The sequence below is a fragment of the Leopardus geoffroyi genome, chromosome E1 (genome assembly GCF_018350155.1).
Source record: "Leopardus geoffroyi isolate Oge1 chromosome E1, O.geoffroyi_Oge1_pat1.0, whole genome shotgun sequence".
In the NCBI taxonomy this organism is placed as follows: Eukaryota; Metazoa; Chordata; class Mammalia; order Carnivora; family Felidae; genus Leopardus; species Leopardus geoffroyi.
Genome location: NC_059330.1, coordinates 45,290,779 through 45,313,485, shown reverse-complemented (window position 1 = coordinate 45,313,485; position 22,707 = coordinate 45,290,779). Strand labels below are relative to the sequence as shown.

General features: G+C 38.1%; 1 protein-coding gene across 12 annotated transcripts in view; it reads right to left on the bottom strand.

Annotated features, from left to right (window-relative positions):
- The window catches only part of TLK2 (tousled like kinase 2), a 114,030-nt gene that overhangs the window by 32,113 nt on the left and 59,210 nt on the right, over positions 1-22,707 (bottom strand). For all 12 annotated transcript variants that reach the window (XM_045489362.1, XM_045489360.1, XM_045489368.1 and 9 more), the window contains 5 exons: positions 17,839-17,934; positions 16,290-16,382; positions 10,027-10,137; positions 8,726-8,862; positions 1,257-1,409 (listed from right to left, as the gene is read on the bottom strand). In XM_045489362.1, the coding sequence (XP_045345318.1) occupies positions 1,257-1,409; positions 8,726-8,862; positions 10,027-10,137; positions 16,290-16,382; positions 17,839-17,934 (590 nt within the window). The remainder of the gene's footprint in view (positions 1-1,256; positions 1,410-8,725; positions 8,863-10,026; positions 10,138-16,289; positions 16,383-17,838; positions 17,935-22,707) is intronic.

Here is a 22,707-nt window from a genome sequence, read left to right as displayed (position 1 = left end):
AAAGGAAGCATCTATACTAAGGCTATGCTATCCCTCCTATTCATGGCAGCTATGTGACTACACTGCAACCGAAGATATTGGTGTTTCCCACAGGTCCACAGAACAGGAAAAAATACTGGTGATGTCAAGATTTGGCTTAGTGGCAAAATATCTTTTTCCTAAAATAATACCTATTTTTTTCTTAGCTTGCTCCTACAGTTTCTGTGACTGTTAACCAAATGCTCTTTAGACCAGTTAAGAGCATTCTCCAGCTAGACATTTTTTACTTCAAAAGAACAGCCAGGTAATCCCCCTAAGAGGATGCCAATGTACCATAACCCAGAACCACACATAAACAACTCTATCATTTGACCACCATGCTGATACCACATTTGTTGTGAGAGTGGCCGAAGACCATGATGTCAAGTGACCTTATTTGTCCCGCTCACTTGAAAATACCTAAATAATAATTAAAAAGAGAAGAAATAACAAGTGGTGGTGAGGATGTGGAGAAAAGGGAACTCTTGTGCAGTGCTGGCGGGAATGTAAATTGGTGCATCCGTTATGAAAAACAGCACGGCAGTTCTTCAAAAAATTAAAAACAGAACTATCCTATGACTTAGCAATTTCACCTCTGGATATTTATCCAAAGGAAATGAAATCACTCTCTCAAAAAGACCTATGCACCCCCATCTTCACCGCAGTATTATTCACAACAGTTAAGACATGAAAAACCCCCTAAGTGTCCACCAATGGATAAATGGATAAAGAAACTGTGATATACATATACATAGCATGGCGTCTAAAGTTAAGAATACTGTATTGTATATGTGAAAGGTGCTAAGAGTAGATCATAAAATTCTCATAAGAAAAAAAATTGTAACTTTGTGAGGTGATGGATGTTAACTAAACTTATTATGGGAATCATTTTATCATATCTACACATATCTAATCATTATGTTGTACACCTAAAACTGATATAATGTTATATGTCAGTTGTATCTAAATAAAACTGAAAACAAACCCCAAAATACACCCAACCACCCCCCAACAAAAAAGAAAGAAAATACCCAAATAAGATGAGGACTAAGAAAATGAATGAATTTTACGTGGTTTTTATATAAGTTGTGAGCAAATTCACCAACGTAACTAAAAAGAAAGCTTACGCCCTAGAAATCCCCGTAATTTATCCTTTTTTCCAGTGGCACTCCACAGGGCATTTGTATTTTGGGGAAGACTGTGGCATCTCACAGAGTTCACATTAATAAAGAACATACGTTTCATTTTCAGCTCCGTTGGTCTTGCTTTTCCGCTGTTTCTGCTCATTGGTTGCCGGAGGGGCCTGTCCCATGGCAGGGGGTTTCCGCTTTGCTAACATTTTCCGTTGTCTTTCTATCTCTTCCCTCTGTGAATTTATCCTTTCCTGCTGCCTACAGATATAAAAGATGTTGCACAGAGAAGAAGGTCAAAACACTGTAACATGGCTGGGGGGTAAACACAAATATCTTGGCACCTATATATTTGATAGACTTAAGAAAAAGTAAGCCCCTTTAAATCAAGTAGAAATTTGATTATAACTTCAGGTTAGAAAAGCCAAATAACTGATGATAGAAAGATTTTTTTTGGAATGAGTCTGTGCTTTAAGACAGTAGTTATGATTATTCTCCGAACAGGAAAAGTAGGCAGGAACAATATCAAATTTCCACTGCAACCTTATTTTCTGACTCAAGAAAGAATTTTCTGATTCCTTTTTAACAGTTAAGAAAATAACTCTCAGGGTGCCTGGGTGGTATCAATTTAACAAGAACTCTTGGGGCGCCAGTTTGTTGAGCGTCCGCTTCGGCTAAGGTCATGACCTCACGGTCCCCGAGTTTGAGCCCATCAAGGCTCTGTGCTGACAACTCGGAGCCTGGCGCCTGCTTCGGATTCTGTGTCTCCCTCTCTCTCTGTCCCTCCCCTGCTCGCACTTTCTTTCAAAAATGAATAAACATAAAAAAAATTTTTTTTTGTTTTAAAAAGAAAACAACTCTTGGTATAGCTCCATTAAAAAACCGTATTTATGTAAGAAAAATATTACAAAAGGTCCCAAGGGCCTTTTTTTTTTTTTTTAATTTGAATTAAAGTTTCCTCAAATTATATCTAGAAAGTTAGCTAATATGAGGGATGCTGAACAAAGTAAAAAAAAGATTTTGCTTTTAGATCTATCATTTATTCTAACTCTAAGTGAGCCATTACCACCCCCATAGTCATTCCCACTCACTGATATGGTCAAACCTAAACTAAGTTTTTTAAAATCAAGTACATTCAGAGAAACCACAATGAAGCCTTGCAGATAGTAAAAAACTCCTTAGGGAATAGGACGTAAAATGAATTCATAAAAAATATACATAAAGATTCTTCAGATATCGGGGCGCCTGGGTGGCTCAGTAGGTTAAGTGTCTGACTTCGGCTCAGGTCATGATCTCGCGGTTTGTGAGTTCAAGCCCCGCGTCAGGCTCTGTGCTGACAGCTCGGAGCCTGGAGCCTGCTTCGGATTCTGTGTCTCCCCCTCTCTCTGCCCCTCCCATGTTCATGCTCTGTCTCTCTGTCTCTCAATAATAAATGTTTAAAAAACAATTAAAAAAAAAGATTCTTCAGATATCTAACACCATTACCATTAGAGGATTTCCTAAAGAAGTCTGAATTTTCTATAACAAACCCATTTGCACATTAGTAGCCAATAAAAATACCAATATATGAAAACTTTCTCTTGTATATGTCTAATAGATATTAAAGTCTGGAGAGCTGGCATATTAAAAATATACCAAGATTTCAGATTAACCATTCAAAAGACTAAAATCTATAAATCACCAACCCTAGTTGAGAATCAAATGCTAGCTCTCTTCTCTTTCTTCTACCATGCTTTCCCCTACCTCCTTTGCTTGATTCCACCTTCATTTTTGCAAAGTAAGAGAATCTAAGTTTTTAACCCATTTTCAAATGAAATCTTTTCAACTCTCTTTCCTGAACACTGTAGTAAGTCAGTCTCTAGACTTTCCCTATACTCAGTGTATTTTCTTTAGAAGAATGGCAACCAGAAAAACAAGCCTATATTCCAGGGCAGATGCCCATTATACAATTTATGCTGCCGTTATCTATAAGGACAATAATGTAAGCAAGATTAACCTAGTCCAAACACTCTAAATAAATAACCATTCATCTCATAATACAATTCCCTTGGCTTTAGGATGAGCTGGGTCATTGATTGGATGTCAATGTAACAGAATGGAAATCAAAACTCAAGAGTTTTCTTGTCTGAAAAACTCAACTATCATTAGAGATATGTCTCCCCACCAAAGAATATGTAATATGAATCCTTCATGGCTTGAAAGAATTCTGGATTGAGACATAGAATCCTTAGGTAAAATCAAAATCCTCCTTTGACTCAATGAGATAGCATGGTCTCTGAACTGTCTCTCAAGAGGAGTTTCCCAATTAAAAAAAAAAATGGTAAAGTATCTTTAGCTCCTTTTTATCCTTTCATGGACCATGAATGCAAGGCACAATAAACTCTCTGGAGATAACCATAAATATTTAGTTTAAACTATAAACTATAGTGGGGCTAGTGAAGTACCACAACATTTTATCTTTGAAGACTGGCTGCTTTGGAAGACAGATTTTTAGCAATCACCCTTATCAAACATACAACTAATTTTCTATGGTTTCCAGTAAGAATCCAAAAACTTGATCTCCAGAGATTCATAAAGAAAGGGGCCCCACAGTCATCATACATATTAAAGCATAAACACAGGGTGCGATGATGCCAAAACACCTCTGGGGAAATATTAAACCGTATATACTAAGAACAAGAGCACTTACTTGAACACAAAAATGGATGCACCAGAGTTCACGATTATATATAACAATTCCTACGTTAATTCTTGATATTTTTGAAATGATTTAGCTATTTATACTGACAAATAAAAGTCATCTAAAGATAGACCATCAGTGATACTTAATTTAGGTTTATTTTGGGAGTAGAATCTGGAGTTATATCAGTAAACTTGGAAACTTCTCTTAGAAAAGGACCGTGTCTTATCAAGCCTTGTATCTCCAACACATCTGACACTGCCTTTTAGAACTGATCCTTAGATATTTCTTGCATTGCATCAGTTTTAGAGAATGCTTGCCATTTACCACCCATGGAAAGAGTACTACTACCACTACTACTACTATCTTTTACACAAGTACTGATGATTTGATAAATCCATCTCACTCAAATCTAAATAATCCTATTTAAAAAGCCACTGCCTCTACAAGAAAACAAGACAATTTGCCTTAGGTATCGTTACAGGCTGAGGTAGGTCACCTAAAAAGGTATGTTAAAAGTTCTAACTCCCAGAACTTCAGATTATAACCTTAGGAGATAGGGTCATCAAATGTCCTTACTTAAAGTGAGGTCATACTAGAGTAGGGTGGGCCCTTAATTCAATATGACTGATGTCCTTATAAAGGGAGAGAAGACGCAGAGACACACGGTGGTGGTGGGGGGGGGGGACGACACTGTGTGAAGATGGAGGCAGAGACTGAAGCTATGCTGCCACAAGCCACAGAACATCAAAGAACGATTCTCCCCTAGGGGCTTCAGAGGAAGCATGGTCTGTCAACATCTTGGTTTTGGATTTCTGGTCTCCTGAACTATGAGAGAGTAAATTTATGTTTAACCCACCCGGTTTATGGTATTTTTGTTACAACAGCCCTAGGAAATGAATGACAGGTGCTCTCAACAGTAACACTCACCATACATACATACTAGTAGGAGGTATTAAAAAACAAACACACGTATTTTCAGATATCACTTTAACCAAAAATAATTTAGCAATGATCTACAGGTAGCTCCTGAATAGCCCAGGTAAGAATTTTTAAAGATTCCCACAACTTCATGTTCTGTATCTACTGTGAAACAGTATGGATACCCAAGGGAGATCTTGACACTTACAGAATCAAGAGAGTTTTTCATTATGGATCATGTAACCAAGAATCAGATGGTTCACAAGATCACTTTAAAATGGGATTCTAGGGGCACTTGGGTGGCTCAGTTGGTTGAGAATCTGACTTTTGATCTCAGCTCAAGTCACGATCTCACAATCTCACCGTTTCGTGGGTTCGAACCCCCCACCATGAGGCTCTCCACTGGCGGCATAGAGCCTGTTTGAGATTCTCCCTCTCTGCCCCTCCCCCACCCACTCACTCTATCTCAAAATTAATAAACTTAAAACATTTTTTAAAGAATAAAATAAAATAAAAATGGGATTCTATAATTCCTTATACACCAGAATAAACACCTGGAGTATCATTATGATGCTATAATGTTTAATTTACTCATGCTGATAATCCACTTCTTAAATGACCACAATTTTGTTTATAAATCAAATCCCATTACTTCAATGTTGTTTCATTTCAATATAAAAAAACTTTATCTATCTATCTATCTATCTATCTATCTATCTATCCTCTACACCTAATGTGGGGCTCATGACCAGGAAATCAAGAGTCACATGCTCTATGGACTGAGCCAGCCAGGTGCCCCTAAACAAAATCTTTTTTTTTTTTTTTTAAGGTTTATTTATTTATTTTGAGAGAGATGGGGTGGGGGAGAGAGACAGAAAGGAGAATGAGAATCCCAAGCAGGCTCTGCGCTAACAGCCTGGAGTCCCATACAGGGTTCTATCTCACAAATCATGGGATCGTGACCTTAGACAAAATCAAGAGTCGGATGCTTCACTGACTGAGCCACCCAGGCGCCCCTAAACAAAATCTTAGTAAAGAATTTTTTCCCTCTTTGAGGAAAACATCCTAGGAACTTAACTGGAAAGCAAAGCCTTTTGAGAAATGCACCAACCACGCTGCATCCAGACTTTCCAGCCTGCTCTTCTAATCTATAGCTGCTGGACTTGAGTGGCAGCCTCCAGCTGTGTTTCTGACCTCCAGCCCAGCCACCCTTGCTCTCTCTGCAGACCTGCCAACTCCCACAACCCAAATCCTTCATTTATCCTGTTGATACTGTTTCTCCTGCCTAATGGGGATTTTGTACAGTTCAGTGGTTTTTGTAAACTGACAAGAGTCTTTTAGTTTGTCTGAAGTCAAGGGGAGATTCTTCTCAGCAACAAGGACCTCCCTTCTGTCCTAAATGGGTTTTCCTCCAATTCCAATCCAAACTTTTACACATCATGCTCTTCCTACAGTTTATCTGTGTCACTAAATGCATAAATGTTTGAGAGAATTTACCACTCCCCCGAGATTCTCTAATTATCTAATATATTCTACATCCTTCAAGTGATCTGTTCGAGCTCTGCATTTCAGAAATCTTGACCTAAGGACAAGCATATACTTAGGCTCAATATTTAATGGTGAAATTTAGATCACTTCAAAAAAAAACATTAAAACCATGCCCCCCCCATCAAAAACAAATTTTTTATTGCCTTGCCATTGACTGAGATTTTAAGATTTATTCAAATAAGAAAGAGTATACTGAATAACAATAGTATGTAACAGAACTACTTTCTCAAAACTATAAAAGAAACTACTTCTTCAACAGGTTCAAACATACTTTGGAAAGGAAAAATTGCTAACCTGGACAAAAGATAATATAAATTTGATATGATTTTCTTATTAGCTGGTAAATCTTCGGTGTTAGGGAATAAAGATCACTTGAAAAGAGCAGAGGAACACAGTGAAAACAAAAGAATTGCACTGGAGGTCCTGTTGAGACTGTACTTGATTATCTGATTAAATTTTTAAATGTTTTGAGGATGGTCTCTTCTCGTAAAACCTAGTACTGCTACCTGGTGTTCAGCCACGTCACCCACAAATTATGTTGTCATGGAGTTTCTCATATACAGAAAATAATCATTTATAAGGATATCAAACATAGCCTTTACAACTGAAGAATTTCAACTGCTGCATTAAAACTGAAAGGGAATTAATTTATTAAAGCAAAACTTTAGAAAATAAAATACCTGTAATTAGTAGACACTGGCCAGACAGCTTCCCAAAAGAGATGGAGATATTTTATATGACATAAAAGCATGAAAAAATGCTATCCACCTAGGAGGAACAATCCTAGTTAGGGATCTCATTTAGATAGTCCCAATTTCTCTGATGGCTCTACAGCTAAGTCATCATTTTGTACTCTGTGTAAGATTTCCAGAACCTTCTGGGACTCGGGGGCTGCTTACAGAGTAAAAAGATAAAATATTGCTGTCAGCAAAAACTATGAACATTTTTCTTAAAAGTAATTACATTTTACATCTCTATACAAACACACTATCTTCAGTCAAAGTCTTCAGATATTTTAAAGACAGCCATCTAAGAAGTAACCATTGTCAAAGACTTGTAGGGTCACTATCACATCTGGGACTCAGTCTGAGCATGAGGTGGCTATGGCCAGTACTGGGGATATAAGTTATATCTTCAGATCGCACTCTAATGAAACTGGATGGGGTGTCACTTGCAGGACAATGTGCACGTCCTGGTCAGGGTGTTAAGGAATGGGTGGGTACCATGACTCCATGTAGTAGCCACTATTATAGTGCCCTGGTGCGTTCCTGCTATCACCAGTCACCCATGCTTAGTGCTCGGAGTGGATGTCACTCTGAGCCTCTGGCACCTGACTTAACTCAAAAGGCTTTGTTTTCCTTCGTGGATATTGTATCTTTGACTCAACAGCTAGCCTCTTATCACACCAAATTACACATACTCGAGGTACATGTGTGAGGCAAAAACATATCTAAGCCAAGGGGAGGGTAATGTATCACATATAAAGCAGTGACTACTAATGTGCAATCCAGGTTAGTATTATACTTTATTTCAGGCATATATTTGTTGTTTCTTATGTTTCCTTACTATTAAAGGAGCCCCACACTCTCCAATTACTGCGCAGGAAGTTATTTCAGCTAGGAAAAAAGGTAGGAAAAGCAGTCTATAGAATCCTCTAATTCATAGTGAGCTACAGATCTCAAGTTTGAGAGCCCATGATTAAAAACACAATGCCGTTCTCCCCAGTCTCAGATGGAAATAATCTAATAAAAATAAATAAGATATACCAAAATACACGACAATCTAAAGATGTGCTTAAGTCCAGAGCCAATATTAGCTATTTACACAGTTGGAATTTTAGGATTTTAAATGGTAATTCCCTCCTTGGAGTAAATACTTGAATGTTGAGTGCTTAGGATTCCAAGTCACTGACAGACACTGGGGTTGGCCACCAGCCTGACCACTGGTTCAGCCCCTGCCTTTGAGGTAGCCGCTCTCTCCAAGGTCTAGACACGGTCTCCTTAAAGGGCCTCAGGGACAGATCCTAAAGGTTTGCCTAGGGTTTTTATTGTTTTATACCTAACTCAGGATGTTCTTCCTCAGGTCCTTACCTATGTCATTTTTCTATGGAGCCAGAACAAATACGTTCATGGACTCCTCGTGAAAATCCATTACATAATTTAAAAGATAACAAGTCCTAGGATTTTTCTTCCTTAGCTGCAGCAATTCTTATCTTTGTTAAGCTTTAATGTAGAACTCCTTTATTTTTTCTCTAATAACTTGTGTCATTTTTCCCAGGACTTCACCTCATTCCCTACCTTTCATTACACACATGGGGACTAAAGCTGAATGAAAAGAGGACTTCTACTACTAGGATTTTTAATGACTACAATTACAGCAAACTTAAAGCAACTTTTCGATTTCAATGTGATCATCGCACTTCACTTACTTGATAAGGTTCTGGAAAGCATAACCATCTGTCCATTGCTCAGTAAAAGAGGCCCCATGTCGAACAGTGGTAAAATGGCCCAATCTCAAGCGGTCTTGCATGCTTTTATCTCTACATGCCATCTTCTCTTGTTTTGACTTAGGAGAAAGGACAAATAGAAAATAATTTTATTCTCCTATGAGAATTCAGATATAGCATGATGTTTACCTTCTGTACTGTACTGATCAACATTTAGTACAACTGGCTGATTCTACATGGACTCTGGGAAGTACCTTAAAACTTTAAATTGTCTGCATTAACATATACCGTCTTATTTCAAAAATAAAAATGGAAAAAAGCAGTTTCTTTTCTATAAAATTAATGAATTAAAAGCTGAAACAAAGTTCTCCTATCTCTGACATTAATAAAATGACCTACTATCAGCGTTCCCTGTCTTTTTAACAGCATTCCAAAGATTTCAGCAAAAGTAACCACCAATCTCTCAAACCTCTAGCTTGTAATAATTTCATTAGTAAGTACTGCTATCTTTCAATATAAGATAAGTGTGTGCTGGGGACATATTAAAAAACTTTCAAGAAACAGTTACTAACAACTATTAACATCAAGTCACAACTAATCAATTACTATAATAAAGGAAACATCGGCCATACATAAGTATAGGTTGACTTAATTTTTTAAAGCACAAAGCACTTAATTATCACATTTTTATATACATAAGTTACTTCAAATATCATCTCTAAAATGGAAATGTAAGTACTGCTAAATGTTCATAAGAGTTCTAGGGTATGTACTTCAAAGGTCAGGATGCGTGTAAGAACCAAGGAGCGCCACACCGCAAACAAACCAGGACAAGCTGTCCCTGTCCGATCAACATCACACTGAGAGCAAAGCACAACCAGAAACGATGTCCCATATTATCACTCTGGATGTTTGGTGCTGTGTCCATGGAAGAAAGAATTCTAACTGTCAAATTATAAGGAGTCTTTTCCTAAAGGGGTGCCTGGGTGGCTTAGTCAGTTAAGCATCCGACTCCCGGTCTCAACTCAGGTCATCACCTCACGACTTGTGGGTTTAAGCCCTGCATCTGGCTCCGCGCTGACAGCCTGGGATTCTCTCTCTCCGCCCCTCCCCTGCTCATGCTCTCTCTCCAAAAATAAACAAACGAACAAACATTAAAAAAAAAGTCTTTCCCTAAAAAGCCCAACTTTAAAATACTTCCATCTCAGGTAAGGAATAAGGAGGCACAAAATGATACCCTGAGGATCTTGGGAGCAGGGGTCAGGCCACCGTTAATCACTCACCTTTTCTATAAGGAGTTTCTTGCTCATTGTCACACACCGATTTAATCGTTCTTTATACTTCTCTAGCATCTTTTGCTGTTCGTCAATCTGCCGCCTCAAATCACAGTTGGCCTTCAATGGAAAATATTTTTTATATTAGCTCCAAGGAAGATAGATGAATACAAAAGCAGTTTCTAGGGAGTCCAAACAGTATTTCTATTGTTAATCAAAAGCAAAATTAAAGTCCAAAGAGCTAAGATTAATTATGTTTAAAATTTTTTATAATATTTCCTTCCTTTTTTTCTCTCTTAATAAACTTATCTTTTTAGTAAAGATGAATTCTGTTACAAGTGGGCATGTTTTTCTACTGATCGTATTTCACTCCTCTCAAAAAGCAGTTATAGGTAAATCTAGTACATCACATATACCTAAACTGTCACAAAATAAAAAACCTACAATTAGGGAGATGTTTAAAATACATACAAAAGTTGATTAAGCACTTTACAGCACTCACAGAATACTTTCAAAGGGTAATTAAACACAAAAAAAACTGCAGAATTTTTTTTTAAACCACATAACGTTCTCAGGATCGATTGTTCTTTGTTTTTCTATTCTTGTTTCCAAAGAAAAAGAGACATGAATTTACATAAGTGTTTCTTTCCAGAGAAGCCAGGCACACCCATGCCCGCATAAGACAGAACTAACAAATGGGATGAATATAAGGTCCCGGTTCTCAAGAATGCCAGAATGTAAATACATAGTTAATTTAGCTGTGGTCAGAAGGATGGGCTAAATACTTTGAAAATTCAAACCTCCTACAATAACAGAGAAGGGAAGAACCACTAACCCAAGGTCAATTTTGCCCTGTGATTCTTAAATTTATTCTTGTATTAACAAAAGATCTCTACTCTTTCAACAAATAAACGCTACTTTATAATAATGTGCTTGAGTTGTGAAAAAAAATCTGGTATTTCCCAATCAAATGATATAAGTGTTTCTGAAACAGTAAAAAGCACAAATGGAAGATGTTACAGCACATGCAATTTTAGAGACTTTTCAGCTTCATTTTTTTTTTTTTTTTTAAATTTTTTTTTTTTCAACGTTTATTTATTTTTGGGACAGAGAGAGACACAGCATGAACAGGGGAGGGGCAGAGAGAGAGGGAGACACAGAATCGGAAACAAGGCTCCAGGCTCTGAGCCATCAGCCCAGAGCCTGACGCGGGGCTCGAACTCCCGGACCGCGAGATCGTGACCTGGCTGAAGTCGGACGCTTAACCGACTGCGCCACCCAGGCGCCCCCAGCTTCATTTTATTTTTTTTTATTTTTTTTTATTTTTTTTTTTTAAATTTTTTTTTTTCAACGTTTATTTATTTTTGGGACAGAGAGAGACAGAGCATGAACGGGGGAGGGGCAGAGAGAGAGGGAGACACAGAATCGGAAACAGGCTCCAGGCTCTGAGCCATCAGCCCAGAGCCTGACGCGGGGCTCGAACTCACGGACCGCGAGATCGTGACCTGGCTGAAGTCGGACGCTTAACCGACTGCGCCACCCAGGCGCCCCTCAGCTTCATTTTTAAAGTGACCAGTGTACAACAGCTTCCATCTCCAAATTTCTACTCTTCTCATAAGTTTAATTTCTACCTGTTTTTTGTACAGAGTTCTATGTACCACTCTATCAAAGGCAAAGTGCAAGTACATTTGGGGAAATGTAACTAATTCATAATAAAGAATCCATGGTGCGCCTGGCTGGTTCAGTCAGTAGAGACTGCGACTCCTGATCTCAGGGTAGTGAATTAAAGCCCCACGATGGGTGTAGAGATTACTTAAAAACAAAATCTTGGAGGGAAAAAAAAAAAAAAAAAAAAAGAATCTTTAAGACAAAGACTATGTAATGTTTATATGAAATTCAATCTTTTTTTGGAAGGTAAACACTCCCTTAAAATCTATAATCAAATGTATGGAACCAATCAATCTCTGGCAGCTTATTTAAAATCTTAAGAACTCGACAGGCGCCTGACTGGCTCAGTCAGTAGAACATGTGACAACTCTTGATCTCAGGGCCAAGAGTTCAAGCCCCACACCGGGTGGAGAGCTTTCTTTAAAAATAAACAAATAACTAAGTAAATAATTTTAAGAACTCTAAATTTTTGTGGTTTTCTAGCATTAACAATTTGTGTTCAGGTTTACAACAGCACCTGCCTATCAGTTCCTGATGTCGCCTTATCCAACATATCACTAAAATGGAAAAACCCAATGAACCACCCATGCCTGCCTAAAAGGAGACATGAGGAGTGCTCATTGCCCATCCTGCCCGATCCAAAACACAAAATTTAATCAATTTGAGAAAAATGGCAGCTGCCATCAGTGTCTTCCTTTTTGATGTATCCATTCCTTTGGTATTGTTCTACAGCCAAAGAAAAGACTACAACCTTTAGAAAACAAGGTAGTAGAAGGTGGGCAATGGTGAGTAAAGGGAGCATACTACTTTCTAGAAAACGAAAGCATTTTTTTTAAACTCAAAAACAGTGCTAAGTCAGTGCTAAGTTTTTCATATACTCCTCAATCTTTTCTGAAAGAGTTGGGTGATGAAGAAAGATGAACCCATGCTCCTTTTTCAATCCAGCAGAGATTCTCGGGACAAAAGCCTACCAGTACTAGAACTGGGCTAGGAGCTTTTTAAACCCACAATCTAGCTAATTAAAACCTTGACAATACAACCAGCACCCACATGAACAAAAAGAGGAGTTAAGAGCAACCCCAAGCAAGCACATATGCTAACAATAAAAGATGGAAGATAGGTACTGACTCTAAATATGCCTCTCCAAATCAAAAGATGGAGAAAAGGAAACAACCAAAAATCAGACCCAAGGAAAACTACTTCTGAATAAGGAAAAAGAACATCAGCTTGAGAATGATGAAAATGATCTCCCTAAAGAATGAAAAGAACATTTTAGAATACTGCTTGTCATAGTCCATAAAACACAAAAAGACATGATGTCTATGAAATCAGAGCAAAAAACCATCAAGAATGTACAGGATGGAATAAGAAAGTGAGTTAGATAAGGGAAAAAAGTAAGTTCAAATGTAAATAACAGAATCAAAATTACATAAGATACAGTAAACAGCAGAAAACATATGGAACACAAATTAACATTTTAGTAAGATTCAGAAAAGAAGGTTGATCATATTAAATAAAACTCCATGGGGCGCCTGGGTGGCGCAGTCGGTTAAGCGTCCGACTTCAGCCAGGTCACGATCTCGCAGCCCGGGAGTTCGAGCCCCGCGTCAGGCTCTGGGCTGATGGCTCAGAGCCTGGAGCCTGTTTCCGATTCTGTGTCTCCCTCTCTCTCTGCCCCTCCCCCGTTCATGCTCTGTCTCTCTCTGTCCCAAAAATAAATAAACGTTGAAAAAAAAAAAAATTTTAAATAAAACTCCAAGTGATAGAAATAAAGGGAAGAAATCAGGGATCCAGCCTAGAAACCAAGGAAGAAGCCAACACAAGACAGAAAGAGGCAAAAATTAAGCATAACCACACATTTCCAGAATAAGAATTTAGAGACCCATGTATACAGAAGTACCCTGGCAAAATTTCTTGAAATCTAAGAATAAGGGGGGAGAGTACCTACACTCATCACAAAAAACAGATTACAGTGCAGTGTTTGTTCCTTTGGTCATGGTCTTCTCAGAAAAATTGAATGCTACAAAAAATTGCAAAGGTTCACACATGTGTATGCATGTTACAAGAAGGTAAGAGGTGAAGGCTAATAGGTTGTAACACAAAAATACCTTTTATATGGAGAGGCAAAAGAAAGAGTTCTCAGATCTACAAGGAAACAAAAAAACTTAACACTAATACATCCTTCTTGAAAAGTAATTACTTAAAATGTATTTCAGTTGGGGCGCCTGGGAGATTCAGGTGGTTAAGTTCTTGATTTCAGCTCAAGTCGCGATCTCACAGTCATGAGATCAAATCCAGTGTTGGGCTCTGCACTGGGCATGGAGCCTGCTTAAGATTCTCTCTCCCCCAAGGGGCGCCTGGGTGGCTCAGTCAGTTAACTGTCTGACTTCAGCTCAGGTCATGATCTTGCAGTTCATGAGTTCTAACCCCACGTTGGGCTCTCCGCTGATAGGTCGGGGCCCGCTTCACTTCAGATTCCGTGTCTCTGTCTCTCTCTGCCCCTCTCCCGCTCTCTATCTCTCAAATCAATAAACATGTAAAAAAAAAAAGATTCTCTCTCTCCCTTGCCCTCTGCCCCTCCCCAAATCACATGTACTTTCTCTCTAAAAATTAAAAAACAATAAAAAAATAAAAAATTGTTTAAAAAATAAAACAAAAATTAAAAAATATACTACCAATGAGTTTAACAAACACGTGTAACTAATTATTGTAAATTAGGTCATAAAACTGCTTTTCATATAAGAATTATTCTTATATATATTAAAAGTAATAATTTAATAAGAATAGCCTAAAAACATCAGATTTTACTCATTACGACCAGGTTTATGGTTTAGATATGTGCTAAATTCCAGGTTTTATACAGGAGGGAGTCAAATAAACTAATACTATATTTCGATAATTACAGAAATATAGGTTAAAATTTTTGGAGGGAGAAAATTACAAATACAGTGGCTCTTATTATTTTTATTATTAAACATTATTATTATTAATAAACAAAACCCTTCCTTCAGACAGTCTTACCCAGTAAAAAAGACTGCAAGATCTGCACCCAGCTGTGTCATGGGAGCCCTGGAGGTTCCTCCACAGAACCTTCAAGGCCCCATAGAGCCAGTTGGAAAACTGCATTAGTACAAGTAAGAATCAAACCTATACCTTCTAAATCACTGGAGAAGATAAAAATGTTAGTCAATTTTATTTATATATCAGTAATACTTATTTATATATGCATATACATATACACACACACATACACTACAAATGGCTCAAAAAAATTACTGAAGGAAATGTGCCAAATGTTTTACCCAGTTAATGGAATTATGGGTATCCTATCTTTCAGTATTCTCTAAATTTATTGTAAAAAGCATATATTGCTTTTATTTAAAACAAAAAGTTTTTTTAAGAATGTGTCAGTCAATATGATAAATTGCATATTACAAAATCTATCCTTAAAGACATCATGGGATAGGGGCACCTGGATGGCTCAGTCAGTTAAGCAGCCGACTTGGCTCAGGTCATGATCTCATGGTTTATAAATTCAAACCCCCTGCTGTCAGCCCAGAGTCTGCTTCAGATCCTCTGGCCACCCCCGCCCCCCTGCTTGTGCTCTCCCTCTCAAAAATAGAAAAACATTAAAATATATATATATATCATGGTATATTTTCTAGAAGTATCTTTTCAATTCCAGATTATTTTTGAAGTTTGTCTTACAAGCACAAAAAACTTTAGACAAATACTTATAAAAGATACAAAATGTAAAACCAGGGCTGAAAAGTACTTGTGAGATAGTTTTAAAAACTGAAGAATATTGGGGTGCCTGGGTGGCTCAGTTGGCTGACTGTCAGACTCTTGATTTCAGCTCAGGTCCTGGTCCCAGGGTTGTGGGGTCGAGCCCTGCATCAGGGTCCTCACTGAGCGTGGAGCCTAAGGTTCTCTCTCTCACTCTACCTCTTCCTTTCTCTCTTCTCACTCTGCTCCTTCCCCCACTCTCTCTCTCTCTAAAATAATAAAATATTTTAAAAAGTTCAAGAATATTTAAAAAACTTCTCTGGAACAGGAAAACAGTATTTTATATCATTTCCCACAGTTCTAGATGAAACAGAATACTCCACCTATCTCTCTAGTATATATTTAAATATTAAAATTCGGGGCGCCTGGGTGGCTCAGTCGGTTAAGCGGCCGACTTCGGCTCAGGTCATGATCTCACAGTCCATGAGTTCGAGCCCCACGTCGGGCTCTGTGCTGACAGCTCAGAGCCTGGAGCCTGCTTCAGATTCTGTGTCTCCCTCTCTCTCTGACCCTCCCTCGTTCATGCTCTGTCTCTCTCTGTCTCAAAAATAAACATACATTAAAAAAAAATTTAAATATTAAAATTCTACAGCATAAGATATCCAATTTAAAGACAGTGCTTAGAATATAGGTTTGATCCTAGTTCCTACTCAGATTACCTCAGATTAAAGGAAAATATCCAAATGTTTAGTATTTAGCTTTGTTATTTAGAAATAATAATGATCTCGACATTATTGTAGATCTATGTACATAATCCAAATATATATAACATCAATCAGTGCTTCTTATAAAATCTCTTACCATATTTTAATACTTACTCTTAACAAATCATCTATTCTTCCCTCCTTCTTTTCTAAGTCAGAATTCTTACTGTTTTCTAGTGCAGATATTTTTTCTATGGTGAGGTCAGACTATACAAAGAGAAAACAAATTTAGGATTAGTCTCAAAATATTACATGTTATCATACTTTTCTCATTACCTTTCTGGGGGGAAAAAAAAAACCCAAAACACCTGCTAACACAAATAGTCTGGAATCACATAGCTAAAGAAATTAAATATGCTTTCTTTAGGCCTTGTATTTTATTACACATGCACTTCAAATACACGTTACCTCTGGTATCAAATATATGAATCCTCAAACTGTTGTGCATTGAATAATGCAGAAACATACTACTCTAGAAATGAAACTAACTTTGAATAGAAAAGGACTTCAGAGGAGACAGGGCCCAAATGTCTAAAGAACACACATGCCACCTAGTGGAAATAAAGAACATCAGAAGGGGAGAGAATGAAGTTACCTGAATCTAAAGTCTGTCCAACTGGCCAAAAGCTGATAATTCAGATAAAATAAAAATCTATTCCTAAAGCTCTTGAGATTTAAGAAATTCTCCTAGATTGCCAAGCATCTTGTCTTAAAGGTGACACAATGCCAAGAGGCTTCAAAGAAAATGCAGTATACGATTTGGCTATATCAAAACTACAGAGTGGAGGGTGCATCCGCTATCCTTTTCACATACTAACTTTGAATATTCCCAACATTCCCTGAATTAAGAAGTTTCTAGGGGCGCCTGGGTGGCGCAGTCGGTTGGGTGTCCGACTTCAGCCAGGTCACGATCTCGCGGTCCGGGAGTTCGAGCCCCGCGTCAGGCTCTGGGCTGATGGCTCAGAGCCTGGAGCCTGTTTCCAATTCTGTGTCTCCCTCTCTCGCTGCCCCTCCCCCGTTCATGCTCTGTCTCTCTCTGTCCCAAAAATAAAAAAAAAATAAAAAACATTGAAAAAAAAAATTAAAAAAAAAAAAGAAGTTTCTAAAAAACTCTTTAAGGAGGAAATTGTGTTGGTGCGCCACATGTTTAAGAATTTTAGCTTTATTCTTGCCAAATAAACAGGAATAAATCAACTGCTTTCATAGAGTAGGGAATGAAAAATCACTGAGGTGTACTGTAAGCACTGTCCTAATACGCATTTTGTATACACTGTCTGAGATAACTAGAATCAACCATATTTTACAGATGATTTCTATTTAAAAAAAAAACTGAGGCCCAAAAAGATAACAGTGTTAAGTTGCAGAGTGAGGATCTGAACCCCAGCCTAGCTCTCCAAAACAAGTGCTCTTTCCCCAGCACCATGCTACAGTGTAGGCATTTCTACTGCAACACACCAGAATGGTAAAGAGACACCTCAAAAAGTTAAAGCACCTTCCAAAAGACTTTAAAAACTCAAAATGCAAGTTCTGAGTATAATACACACAAATAATGAGGTAATGTTGGAGAAATAAAGGAAAGACAGAGAGGACTCCAAGATATCATATGTGGTTAGCATTTATCCCTAAGCACATCTTTTCCTCTGTATATTGATCACCAACCTACCTGGGTCTGTCTGTGCTGGATGGAGATCTGTTTCTGGGAGCTGCTGGAATGCTCTGTGTTGCCAGATCCCGTAGAAGAGGGACTGTTTTGCTGAGCCTGTAAAAAAGGTGTATCAACTAATCACTAGAAAGTTTTGCATCTTTCTCCACACACATTTTTAGTTTTTTGTTTTTGTTTTTTTAGTAATCTCAACTCCCAAAGTGGGACTCGAATTCACAACCCGAGATCAAGAGTTGCATGCTCCACTGACTCAGCCAGCCAGACCCCCCCGCACCCTCCCCACAAACGTTTGTAGGCATGCAAACAATTATATAAAACACACTCCTTCTGATGAAAGTCAGAAGTCAGGGTCATGTGGCCCAAGATGAAAGTAAAACAATTTAAATGAGAAGCAGGGCGGGGGGGGGGGGGGGCACTTGGGTGGCTCAGTTGATGAAGCGTCCAACTGTCCAACTCTTGGTTTCGGCTCAGGTCATGATCTCATGGTTCATGAGTTCGAGCCCTGTGTCAGCCTCTGCACTGACAGTGTGGAGCCTGCTTGGGATTTTCTCTCTCTCCCTCTCTCTCTACCCCTCCCCTGCTCTCTCTCTCAAAATAAATAAATAAATAAATAAATAAATAAATAAATAAATAAATAAATAAATAAGTAAGTAAGTAAGTAAGTAAGTAAGTAAATAAATAAATAAAAACGAGAAGCAAGGGCTATAACATGGTGGCTTGGCTCATGTCCCTGTAAATAGTGTGAAGTACTCAAATGTGCCCAAATGAATTTTTAAATCTGTAAATCACAGAACACTGAAAGCTATTCCTGTAATAATATATCCTTTTCACTTGTACGTCATGGCAATATGCTTCTGTTGGAAAAGGCTGGCAAAGCATCCACCACACAGGGATGCTTATGACTCTAGGCAGAAAGAACTGTGAACTACTATTCAGAATAGTCTCCTAAATCCATAAACCTTACCCATGAACACTCAGCAGTCCAAAAATCCAGGCTGATTTCCAATAATGTCGCTTGCTGATGTGACTTTAATACACAGTCACATAGTCACACTGGGCATTCTAAGGCACTTAAAATTTATAGGGTTTAGGTCTTAATGTAATTCATCTATTCAGGAGTATACAATCCTTATACTCCCAAAAGTCCTTTTAAAAAACAAGATTGAACCTAACATAATACAACCCTTCACAGACATAATTAGAAAATATTGGATATTCTGAGGATTATGGGCTAATCCCATAATCTTATCTGAGATCTACTGCTACCATCTTATCAGAGAAGATGTAGTGTTTCCACATATGTGAATTTTGATACTTTCTATACATTCCTTAAACTAGTTTTCTCATCCATTAACATATAAACAATACTATAACCACCACCTACTGAGAATTACTGTCAGCTAACTGCTTCAATGTCATGATCACATGCAATCTTTACAAAACCCTGTAAGATAGTCATTATTATTACTTCCACTTATAAAGGAAATGCAAATCAGAGATTCTAAGCACCTATGCACGGTCACAGAGCTAGTAAGTGAGAGACCATGAATTAAGGAGTACTTTCATCTACAATAACCATTCTCAATGGCCACAGCAGACTGACTCCCTCTCAGTAACAGAGTTACTGTCTCACCAGGCCACAAGCAAGCTAATAAGCACTTCATACACATAATTATCTTGAAGGCTCACGACAGCCTTGTAAAATAAGGCAGGCAGTATTATATTCTGCATGTGGATTTCTTCATTCAACAACTACTCACTCCCTATGTCTAACCACTGTGTTAGATGTTAGGACACAATGACCAAGTCAAACAGAAATTAAAACCCACAGACCCAGTCATTATTCTGCCTTAACAGAGCTTAGAATCCCAGTGAAGATTTATTAAGCACTCAATAAATATTTGTTGAAAGAAACTGCTAAATAAACAATCATACAGTAAACACAAAATTCCAACTGGGATAAGTGCTGTAAAGAGTATTCAACAGGGGGAGAAAAAGAAGAGTATCCAACAGGGCACATAATCTAATCTAGAGTCAGGGATGACTGCCTCAGGAAAGCAGCATCAGAGTTAAGATGTGAAGGAAATAAGCAGTCAAGGAGGAGACGGTCAGGTCATTCCCAGGAGAGAATGTGTACATAAACACAAGGGGAAGAGAGAAGACTGATGTGGGGATCAAAGAAGTCAAAAATGAGAAACCAGTCTCAAAAAGGCTGAACACCGTGCAAAGTCCGAAATGAGAGAGGTGGGATCAGAGCCACATTCAGGGAAGTCCAAATAACGGAAAATGTTCTTTACTCTCTACGATGCAGCAAATCTTTTTTTTTTTCACTTGCTAATTAATAAGGGTCATTGATATGAACCTCAAGTATTATACTGAACTATATGAGCATTATCTCCTTCAGTTATCATTAGATTTCTCTTACAATCCTCTCCTTTTGAAGTGTGTTTCTAAACAAATATGACTTTCAAACCATGTAAGAGCCAGTAAGAATCACATGACTGACTAAAAGCCTCTTCTATAACTTTCAGGTTTTGGTATACAAGCTTTGCTAAAATGCCTTTTTATATGTGCTCATTTGTGATTCTGAGTTTTCTTTCAGCAAACAGGGTGCTAGAATGTAACTCAGTGGAATGTGCCAAATTAAAGCTCTCTGTAAAGATATATGTAAAATAGTTCAATGATAAGAAGTAGAAATGCAAAAAGTTAGCTGAGCAAGTGGGACATAGGTTAGGAAGTAGCAAATCCTCATAAAAAGGGAAACAATACTTTCCAAAGGCAAAAGAACTACAGAAATAGAAGGACCTATTATTGTGACAAATGAGTCCATGGTAGAAAAAAAATGCCCTCATTCTGATCATTCATTCAATATTAACTGTGGATCTCTGTGCCTGGTCCTGGTTAAACTCTAGAAATGCAAAACTGGAAAGCAAAGAGAGCTTAGTCTCCCAAATGAGAACAGAAGTCGCTGGCTCTTCTAAGCCGGCCACAGTAGTTGTTAATTTAGTCCAACCCCAACCTTGCAAAACACCTCCCCAGATGTCCATATTCTTTGTTCCTATTATAAAAGTAATACTGGCTTCTAATTCATGATGACAAGATGGATCTTCCAAAGTCCTACTGACAGGCAGAAACACTTTTAAAATGAAATCACAAGAGCACTAAGAAACAAGAGAGAGTCAAAGATCAGAAATGCTTTAAAACATTAAATTTTAAGAACCATTCAAAAACAGTTGGGTTCAGGTAGAGAAAGTGAAATACATTCATAGCTTAAAACATCACCAGTGAAACAGACTGGGTCTTTTCTAATTAAAGAAAAATTTTTTTAATGTTTATTTATTTTTGAGAGAGAGAAGAGTGTGAGCAGGGGAGGGGCAGAGAGAGAGATGGAGACACGGAATCCGAAGCAGGCTCCAGGCTCTGAGCTGTCAGCTTAACCAACTGAGCCACCCAGGTGCCCTTAGACTGGGTCTTTTCAAGGGAGCTCCTGAAAAGCCCCACTTGAGATTTACATTCACAAAAACCAGGAGTAAACCATGTGACAATTACCATGCATTTAAAACCAGTAAGGTCCAGTAACGACCCCTTGGATCCCTCCCCTTGCATACTGAAGGGCCTGGATACTACCATTCTGACCCCAGGACAAAGCACAAGAACAGATCTCTTAAATAAGGCTTTAAAAAAAAAAAAAAAAAAAGTAAAGATTTAAAAATGAAAAATAAGTGGGTCCAGGGGAGGGCTCCTGGTGTGAATATTGCGGCTTGAGGGAAAAAGCAAAGAAAGTACAGTACCCCTGCCCTCCACAACTGATATAATGGGGAAAGAAATGGAAGGTACTGCAAAGAGTAAAACAGCTCACCCATCAAAACAAAGCCCTCCTTATTTAGACACTGGTAGAGGAGCTGGCGTTCCTGCCCAGAGCTTACCAAACATTCACACAGTCAGCCCTCCCACCATCTGGGAAGCAGAACTATGCCACTTGCAAAGGAAAATCCACGCCAATAACCAATATTAACCACCTTACTACTTCATCCAACTAAAGCTAAAGACACATTTTCAAGAAAGCCAACAGCACAAAAGGAAGATCCAATGTGAAAAGACAAAGATCCAAGAGAAAACAGATAACTCCATAAAAACAACTTCAAAAATAAATTATGTCCCCAGACAAAGGATACATCTATAAAAATGAAAAAGCAAACAACATGAAAATAAACTTAAAATTATCAAAAATTTGAAAACTGAATAGATTAGCTAAATAACAAAATGAACATAGTTGAATACAGAATCAGTCATCTGGAAGACAATGCCAAGAAAATCTCTCAGAAGTGAGGCACCTGGGTGGCTCAGTTGGTTAAAAGTCGGACTCTTGATCTCAACTCAGGTCTTGATCTCAGGGTTGTGAATTCAAACCCTATGTTGGGCTCCACGTTGGGTGTAAAGCCTACTTTAAAAAGGGGGGGGGGGCGGTGCCTGGATGGCACAGTTGAGTACCTGATTCTTGATTTTGGCTTAGGTCAAGATCTCAGTTCGTGGGATTGAGCCCTGCCCTAATAGTGTGGAGCCTGCTTGGGGTTCTCATTCTCTCTCTCTCCCCCTCCCTCCCTCCCTCTCTCTCTCTGCCCTTACCCTACTCACTTTTTCTCTTTCTCAAAATAAAAATAAACATTAAAAAAAAAAAAAAAAGAAAAAGAAAATCTCCCAGAAGATAAAAAAAAAGTCAAATAAAGGAAAGAAAAGTTCAGAAACGTGAACAACACAGAGGCTCCAAAACAATCTAATAGGCTCTTCTGAAGAAAAAAATAAAGAGAAAGAAATAATCGAGGAAGAGTAAAATAAAAACTTCTCTGAGATAAAAAGGCACATTTTAAG